The sequence below is a fragment of the Anarrhichthys ocellatus genome, unplaced genomic scaffold (genome assembly GCF_004355925.1).
Source record: "Anarrhichthys ocellatus isolate YVR2014 unplaced genomic scaffold, GSC_Weel_1.0 scaffold147, whole genome shotgun sequence".
In the NCBI taxonomy this organism is placed as follows: domain Eukaryota; kingdom Metazoa; phylum Chordata; class Actinopteri; order Perciformes; family Anarhichadidae; genus Anarrhichthys; species Anarrhichthys ocellatus.
In genome coordinates, this window is record NW_022280177.1 from 358216 (window position 1) to 368013 (window position 9798).

Consider the following 9798-nt stretch of genomic DNA (forward strand, 5'->3'; position numbering starts at 1 on the left):
CCGACTGGCAATTCCAGAGCCCCCCTGCCACCACTTGCCCGCCATGAGCTGAGAGAGTAGGATAGATGAGGTTAGTGGGGTCACGGCACCTGGGAGTGCCCCAATGTCTACGTGACCACCAGGGAGAAGAACGGACAGAAATAGGATGCAAACACATGGTAGTCGATATAATTATATGTTGTTTGCAGTTAAGCGAGTCTTGTGAATCCAACTTAGAACCCGAGGGAACCTGACGGAAAAAAAAGAGAGAATTAGGAAGACAAAAGTGAAAATGGTCGGTGTGATTGTACCATCCCAGAGACAGATGAGTTTGAGGTCTTGAAACTTTATCAATCGATATAAATGTATATGTTATTTTTTTAATGGAAAGCAGACAAAAGTTTTGTATATTTTGGGACATTGGCTTCTCATTTATGTTTTTTCTTTCCTGTGGGCTGTTTATTCATAATTGCCAATTAGAGTTCCGACATCACTAACAGACATAAACAGTTCTTGGAAAACATGAAAACATTTTCTTTCTTGTGTGCATCTTTGAATTTCAACTATTGGCTTCATTTGAATTCACCGTAGTGCCACTACTTTTTGCATTTTTTCATTGTATATTATACAGATTTTATATGTTTTTTTGTTTGGCTAATGAGACATTCCATGAGTCCCTCAGGATATCTTCCTTTCACACCTGCAGTTGATGTATAATTTTTCATATTCTTCTCCTTTCAGTGTTTAAGCATGTGTGTGTGTTTTTTTCCTCTGCAGCAATCCACGAGTTCCCCAGAGATTACTTCACCCCCCAGGAGCGTGCTGATGGAGCAGTGGGCCTCCACGTGCTCTGTGTGAGTGTTTCCTGCAGCCGGGTTAAAGAGCCGCTGCAGCTTTCTTTCATTTGCCTTTTATCGATACGGTTCAAAAAGTGATTAACAATGCTAAACGTTTGACTATGATACTGCAGATATCTTCCGTCAGGGCTTCATCAGTGCTGCCATGTGTCTATCTAATAATGTAGAAGCCAAGAATTATATTCTGTAGAACCCCTGAAGACGACTAAACTAAAACCGTTTCAGCTCAATTTAGTCCAGTTGTAACTACGAATGCCCTGAAAGGCAAGTGAGAAAAAAAACAATTTGGTGATCGGTTTAGTTTAGTTTGATGTAGATTGTTTTCTCTTCTCCCCTGTGACTTAAGAACTGGTGGAATAAAAAGTTTTGCCAGATTTCTTTTAAAAAAAAGGGATTTTATCCAGGCTATTAAAAAAAACATTCTTCAGAAAAAGGGTTTTTGCAGTTGCTTTCCCCCCTTTTAGTTGGTATCATTTTGTTGCTGTAATACTCATTTCAGCCACAAGAGGCTGAAGTGCACCACTTCCCCAAGTTCTAAATAGGACTAAAAGCATTCACATTTCCTTCCAGATTGAGTTTGAGTTTACATAACTCGCTAACACATGATGTACTTTGTATTTGGAGTACACAGGTCAATAAAAACCCACCTGGAAGAAAACAGGAGTGCTTTTAGCTCTAGAACATGGGGCAGCCTCTTGTTGCCAAAGTGAGTATTACAGCAACACTTACAAAAGGATCTTGACAAAGCTTTTTTTTTAACCTGGCATATCTTTTTTCCACCTGTTTCACAGATGAAAAAAACACAATTAAGGAATTTAGAAAGTTAGAAGTTAGAAAGCTCCTGTTCTTAGGAGAGAATATAGTTTAGATCCGACGTAGAAAATGGATCAGCACATTTTCTTTTTCCCTTCCCTCTCTGGGCTTCCTTTCCTAACAGAGAGCTCAACTTCCTGTTCTGTTCTGTGATGTCATCAGCTCCTCCAGCAACAAACTGACACTTTGGGGAAAAACAACAGAAAGTAAAAAGCTACAAACCTCAGCTACATGAAATTAATTTTACCTTCCTAAATCTTTTTAATTTTAAATACTATATTGATTCCGGATGGGGAAATTTGTTTCTGCATTTGACCCATCCCTGTATATAGGGAGCAGTGGGCTGCCAATGACAGGCGCCTGGGGAGCTGTTAGGGGTTCAGAGTCTTGCTCAGGGACACTTCGACACGTGACATGTCCCAGTCAAGGATCAAACCATTGACCCAGTGAGCCACGGTCACGACATCACACCCTCTTATTGAGCTTGTTGAAAAGGTGTCTAGTCATGGCTGATCTACAGAGGGAACCATGAAGTGCATCTTTGGATGGATGAGAAAAAAAACAACACTGAATGGAAAAGCTGTTGACTCTTTCAGCCATAAAGGATTGTTAAACAGGTACTGATTGGTTTGGGATACACTCAAAGAAATTGCTCTCAAATTGAAACCATTGACTGGACTTGTAACCAACGAAACAAACAAAATAAACCATACAACTAAAACGATATTAAACACAAAGAAAACATTTAAAAGGATCTCTTCCCGAAAATAGAAAGTATTCAAGACAAACTTCCACACAAGGCTTTGTGTAGTTTGGACAGTTCCACATGAATAAAGTTTGAAGAAACAAGAGATAGCTCAGTGCAGCCGTGGGGGGCGGAGCCTCGTGGCTCAGCAGAGTCGAGCCTTGGTACACAGCGGGCCTTTACATTGACTGCAGTTTTTTTGCTGCTGGATATACTAACGTCACAGCCAAACTCTTCTTTGTTTCCTGGAGTCACACAGCGATGGGCGGCTCTTGATAACGCAGCACTTCAATTTGCAATTTTGAGGCCTTGAGTTCATCATTTTGTCCGTCGAAGTGACACGTCGAAGTGACATGAGAGGGCAGAGCTAAGTACAACCGAATGCTGAATAAGATATTTCTTGGCAATTTAAGAAACAGCAAAGGGGAAGAATTTAAAATGGGTGAACAAGAAAAGAAATGAGTGGGGAGTATGACATGAACTTATGGAGTCATTTAAACGTTTTGTATCAACAGAGCAACCCAGAGGAGATCACAAAAATAACACAAATACAAATATGTATTAAACTGGGGAAATTATAAATTTAGACCTGTGTCTAATACTAACTAGCACACACACACACACACACACACACACACAGCCAGGGTGGTGTAATGCTTATCTGTGATGTGAGGACACACTGACAGACTGTCTAAAGAGTCACACGGTGAAACTGGTTAACATGTGAAACCCGAGGTAAAAAACTTAAAGTGTATGCTATATTTAGAATATTCTCTTTAACTTTACAATGGGGAACTGAAGCAGTTATATTCATCTAGGTTCTCTCCAAACCACCAGACATGCAGAGCTGCAGGTCTACTGCTGCCTCCATCAGCTGCTTTCTTTTTTGTCAAAAGAGTCTGGTGACTCTGAGGAAAGCACAGATAAGAGCTTCAGTTCCTTGTCTGAAGTCAGACTATAAGCGGGGAACATTATTAGGTGGCTGTTCATCTAAATGAAACAGCAATGTAGCTCAAGGCTACTTCCCAGTGGCAGGCCGCGCATTGTATACCTGGGCCTTCAGTGCTGTCCTACTACAGTTGAACCACCTCCTAATAACCTCATTATGACGCCACAGCTACGGTTATTATTTGTTTCGTGTAAAAGCCGCATATTCACATAACACTGCAACATTTGACAAGTGAAATAAAATGTTACATGAAGCTCAACACCTACAAAAACACTAACTGCAGAGTGCAGATACATGAATACGAATGCTGTGTCATTAACGGACAATGCATATAGTCAAAATCAATGTAATTAACACAATAACAATAACAAACTCACAAGAACCAGTCACATATATTTATGACAACAAAGCAACAAATCAATCCAGCAACACTGCGACCCTAAAACACGTATTCATCCGCACACTGAAGAGCACGAGCCATTCAAATATTATTCACATCAGAGGGAACAATATTAACCATATCATAAAAACGACACCATAGACAAATGAACACAGTAGTAACGCTACTGCAGATGTAAAACACAAAAGCAGTTCACTTACCAAAGCTGCTGTTCACTTCAAGACAAAGTCCATCCTCCTTTCTTTGATTACAAAGAGTTTAATGATGCGGTTGTACAGTTCGTTCAGTTCGTTGATTTGTAGATCCACTCGGGTCCCAGCAAAAGTTTTCAAAAGCACCGTAGCTTGTAAGTGTGCTGTTGTGTTATGGTGTCGTGTTGCTGCCTTGGTTAGCCACCTCAGGTTAGCAAATCCAGTATAGCTCCAAACACCAAGACGCTCAGTCGCAAGTAAAACGCATTCTTAGCCATAAAATGTGCAACGCTTCTCCAACGCTGTCAGCCAGGAATACCGTTCGTAGTTGCCAGACTGAAAGTGGTGCACAAATCCTTTTCCATGCTGAGTCAGGGCTGCTAGCTGTCGGGTTGGCCAACCCTTTCTTACGATGTCCAGTTTTTCCTGAAATGTCCTTTTCAAGAAAGCCGTTGCCAGTAAATCCGCCACCAAATCAGTTTCTCCTCCTCCTTCAACCATTGAGTGTTAAAAAACAAAGCTAAGTATAAAAACCTCTTACTAATACAAAGTTCTGCTAGCTAGTTTCACAACATGTCATGCTAGCCCACTGACCAATCAAGCCGCACGTTAATGATGACGTAATTGTAGGCCAGCTGGCAGGCTCTGCCACGTCAAAGAATTCGCCCAACATGTCAAACTAAAGATCTGATTGGTTGAAGACGATGACAATCAACAATATCGTCCCCATTTACTTAAACCAGGGGTTGGCAATCTTTACTATCCAAAGAGACATTTTGCCCTATTTTCCACCAAATAAAATGTGTCTGGAGCCGCAAAAGCTATTTGATATCACAGCTTATAAAGTTTTATATAGTTATATTACATTACAGTCATTTAGCAGACACTTTTATCCAAAGCGACTTACAATTCAGATTCTATCACATTTCTATACCGTAGGCACAACTACGGGAGCAATTTTGGGGTAAGTGTCTTGCTCAAGGACACATCAACATGCGACTAGCAGAGCCGGAGCCAAGGATTGAACCACCGACCCTCTGATTGAAAGATGGCCCTGCTATCCACTTAGCCGCAGTCGCCCGTTATATACACAAAAACTATAGTTTGTTGTATTTATGAAATTATAGAACAAGAATAAAGACAATTCTTTACATTTTATTGCTATTTTCAGTGACAGTATCACCTCAAACTCCAAGTTAAGAGCTGTTCCTTTGAAAGATTATCCACTGTGCAAAAAATACAATAAAAATAACCGTCATTTATTTCCGTGTTATTTTTTTGTCAAAGCCTGAGGCCATGTCCCCACTACTACGTTTCCATTTGAAAATGCATGTTTAGCTATGTTTACACTGAGCGTCCACACTACGCCGGAGTTTTCAAAGCACCGAAAACGGATAAGTTTGAAAACGCTCCCGAGGACGGATACGTTTGAAAACTCCGGGTTGCTTTGTCGTGTGGACGCTCGTAAAGGCATATATTTGGAAACGATCACGTCATTCGTCACACTAATATCACGTGACCCTTTCCCGTAAGATCACAAACAACAACATTGATCACCGATCGACTACCAGGTTAATTCAACATGGAGAACTGATTACAGGTGTTGCTGACCTTGTTGTCTTTACTAGCACCTGTTGTCCAGTTAAAGTCTGCATTATTACGGAGGAAGCAGCTGTTATTGGAGCGATTAGTGAGAGGTGTGACCAGCGGCGTTATCAGACCTACGGAGCGGCCGTCTGAAGTCACTGTTAGCGGCTTTGAGGAGGACGGACACACAACGGAGGACTTTCCTTTTCTTATTATTGTTTATTCTTATTATTTCTTAACTATTGTGAAGTCCACACATAAACTATAAAGGAACAAAACATGGATTGCTCTCCAGTAGACAGACTTCAGACACCAGCAGAGCTACGAGTGAGAACAGAAACAATGAAACTGAGGAAACAAGTGAGAGACGTGTGTTGACCACATTTATGGATCATAATCTAGTAAACCTTTATGTGAAAGTGTTCATTTTAAAGTGAATTTGATGTGTGAGAGAGAGATAGAGCAAGACCTGCAGCGCTGTAACTAAGTCTGAACAATAAAACTTCAAAAACTTTCCACGAAATTTGTCTATCTCAGTTGTTAAGTATCAAACACGACCTTTCATTATTAAAGACTACTTTATTACTCTGTCGTATTTTTTTAACTAAGCAACTTCCTGTTTACACCGGCACCCACCCGCATGCCCAGTGTAAGTGAATAGTCACGTCATATTCGTTTTCAGGGGTTTTAGCCTGGACTGGATCATCTTGAAAATGATGCTGAAACGCCCGTGTGGACGGAGACCGTTATTTTTTGTTAAAACTCCTTTTTAAAATGAAAACGTATTCGTGTGGATGTAGCCTCAGGGAGCCCCAACACAGGGGCTGAAGAGTCGCATGCAGCTCCGGAGCCACGGTTTGCTGACCCCTGACTTAAACTGCAAAGGGTTTCACTTGTAATTCTGCAGTCCTTGGGCAGATTTTCTTTAATAATAATAATAATAATACATTTTATTTATAGAGCGCTTTTCAGAATACTCAAAGACACTTTACATTAAAATCATTATATATAAAAGCAATACACTAAAAACATAAAACACACAATAATGGTCACACATTAAAAGCAGGTCTGAAAAGGTGGGTTTTGATTTGTGATCTGAACATGGAGAGGTCAGTGCAGTCTCGGATGTGTTTGGGGAGAGAGTTCCAGAGGGAGGGGGCAGATATGGAGAAGGCTCTGTCACCCCATGTCCGGTGCTTGGTCCTGAGTGGAAGAGAGAGGAGTCATCAGAGGAGCGGAGTCGACGGGATGGAGTGTGGTGGTGAAGCAGGTCGGTGAGGTAGGAGGGGGCCTGATTGTGGAGGCCTTTATGAGTGAGGAGAAGGATTTTGTATTGGATCCGTTGTGGGATGGGGAGCCAGTGGAGGTTCTGGAGAACAGGGGTGATGTGGTCACGGGAGCGGGTGTGGGTGAGCAGGCGAGCAGCAGAGTTCTGGATGTACTGGAGTTTATTTAGGATTTTGGATGATGTGCCGTGAAGAATGCTGTTGCAGTAGTCAATTCTGGAGGTGATGAAGGCGTGGATCAGAGTTTCAGCAGCTGATGAGGAGAGTGATGGGCGGAGACGGGCTATGTTTTTTAAGTGGAAAAAGGCAGTTCTGGTGATTTGTTTGACGTGGTGTTCAAAGGAGAGGTTGCTGTCGAACATGACTCCGAGGTTGCGGATGTGTGGGGAGGGAGACAGAGTGGAGTTGTCGATGGTGAGGCAGAAGTTGTGACTGGTTTTAGTGAGGGATTTGGGACCGATGATGATCATGTCAGATTTATCACAGTTCAGTTTGAGGAAGTTGGTTTGCATCCATGATTTAATGTCAGTGAGGCAGTTGGTGAGAGTGGAGTGAGTAGCAGTGGTAATGGCCTTAGGAGGATCTTAGGAGTCACATGGAGGAGAGGAGGAGGTCGTTGGTGACTTTGAGGAGGGCTGTTTCAGTGCTGTGCTGTGAACGGCAAACTGGATTGAAATGGCTCGAACAGATCGTTGGAGATGAGGTGGGCTTTGAGTTGTGCAGCGACAACGCGTTCCAGTATTTTTGACAGAAAGGGAAGATTGGAAAAATACTCATGGTGTCAGGGTCAAGTCCAGGTTTTTTGAGGATGGGGGTGACAGCAGCCAGTTTAAGTGTGTCAGGGACTGATCCGGAGCTGTGGGAGGAGTTAATGATGACTGTGATGAGTGGTGAGATGGCTGGGAGACAGTCCTTGACCAGATTAGATGGGATGGGATCCAGGATGCAGGTGGAGCTTCTCATTCCTGTTGTGAAGTTAGACAGCACTTTACCTAGAGACAGCATAGGGGTGAAATCTGATTGGATAAAAGCTCTACTTAAAACAAGCTGAGGAAGACAGTAGCTATGCAATGAGATAATAAGCTAATGGGAAAAATATTTAGAATACATGTAGTGTATTTATGAAGAATTATTAAATTATAAAATAGCTATACCTTTGAGATTCTGTCTAGGCCACCACTGCTCCTTCCTCATTCTTCTACAGCCTTACATTGGAATACAGCGGTGGCATTGAGTCTAAACTGGAAAGTTGGGTTTGCTGTTAAGTGTACAGATGGTTGCTTGAAGAGCTGATGCATTTCTTCTATTGTACATTTTTTCCACTTGTTGCTTTAGTAGAGGAAAGTAAAGTAGCTAAATATGCTACCGTACGGTCTCCGAGGCCACCTCTTCTTTGAATACGGCTCCTTCTGGGAGGCCAACTGCAAAGAGAAAAGTGCTCATAATGTATGGGAGCATTATAGTATTGACTTGGTTTGTATCAGGGCTAAGTTTTTCCACTACAGGTGAAGGATGAGTCTGTGATTCCACTGCAAACAGAGAAAAAAGGAGCTTGTGTATTGTGCCTCACCAGTGTGTGTTTTTGGCATCTGCAGGCGGTCTACATGTTCTATGCCCTGGCCTTGGTGTGCGACGACTATTTCGTTCCCTGTCTGGAGAAGATTTGTGAGGTAAGAAATGGCCTCAGTTATTACTGCACTTCCACTGTATTTTGCCGTGAAGAATGTTTTTTTCTTTCTTTCTTTACCAATCTTTCTTTTACTTTCTTTCCTTTATTTGCTTCTTTCTTTCGTTCTTTCTTTCTTTCTTTCTCTCTCATACTCTCTCAACCAGCGTCTTCAACTGAGTGAGGATGTCGCAGGAGCAACCTTCATGGCAGCGGGCAGTTCAGCTCCTGAACTGTTCACCTCTGTCATTGGTGAGAACACACACCCACACACCCACCCACACACACACCCACCCACACAGTTATTATTAAGTAACCATTTACAGGGCTTATAAAAATACAATCACAACACAGAACCATGTCAACATCACCAAAAACAAAAGATTTATGTGAACAAAGGACAGAAGGTCTGAGGGGCAAGTGAGAAAGAAAACAATACTAAGATAATGTGAGTTAGCACAAACCCATTGGAAGAAAGCGTGAAGAAGCTCGAGTAGTGGTGCACTACAAACTCACAAAGAGCATTACAACAACAAACACTTCACCCACCTCAAAACCCTTTTTTCACAGATTAGAAGAAAAATCTGTCATAAAAATAAATATCCTGGCTGTTTTGTTTTTTTCACTTTGCAAATCTTTTTTTGCCCAGCTGTTTCACAGACATACAAAGAGTGTCAGGAACTTAGAGAGAACATCCTGGAACTTGTTCTTAGATTACAAGAGAAAACACTGTTTAGATCAGACAGATATCTTTCGTCCTGTTTGGTAATCTGTGTTTTTGTTCTCTGCTGTTCAGGAGTTTTCATCACAAAAGGTGACGTCGGGGTCGGCACCATCGTGGGCTCGGCTGTCTTCAACATCCTCTGCATCATCGGAGTGTGTGGGATATTCGCCGTACAGGTACGGTCGCAAAACACAATCACACACACACACACACCTATCAACGAAGTCTCTATGTCTCTTTCTCTCTTTCCATTTTCCCTCCAACATTCACACAACTCAAGCGTCCGGCACTATTTGTACTTAAAAAATTGTTCTTTTATTTACTGCAGTTTAATTTTCAGTTCACAATAAACCTTGGATGCAAACTACACGCTGTCTCTCTTCTCATAACTGTATTATTTTGGAGCAAAAGTGTGTGTGTGTGTGTGTGTGTGTGTGTGTGTGTGTGTGTGTGTGTGCTTGTCCTGGTCATTGCTGTAATCCTGGGGGGAACAGAGAAACATAGTTGAAAGATTTTTTTTTTCCCATTTAGATTACATGTTATGTAAGACCAAAACACACACACACACACACACACACACACACACACACACACACACACA

At 41.8% G+C, this 9798-nt stretch overlaps 1 protein-coding gene across 1 annotated transcript in view; it reads left to right on the top strand.

The window, feature by feature from the left end:
• The first annotated feature begins 706 nt into the window (after window positions 1-706).
• The window catches only part of LOC116400105 (sodium/potassium/calcium exchanger 3-like), an 11407-nt gene continuing 2315 nt past the window's right edge, over window positions 707-9798 (top strand). Inside the window, exons 1-4 of the mRNA XM_031877766.1 lie at window positions 707-833; window positions 8403-8477; window positions 8641-8725; window positions 9270-9373. Of these exons, the coding sequence (XP_031733626.1) occupies window positions 8412-8477; window positions 8641-8725; window positions 9270-9373 (255 nt within the window). The 5' untranslated portion in view covers window positions 707-833; window positions 8403-8411. The remainder of the gene's footprint in view (window positions 834-8402; window positions 8478-8640; window positions 8726-9269; window positions 9374-9798) is intronic.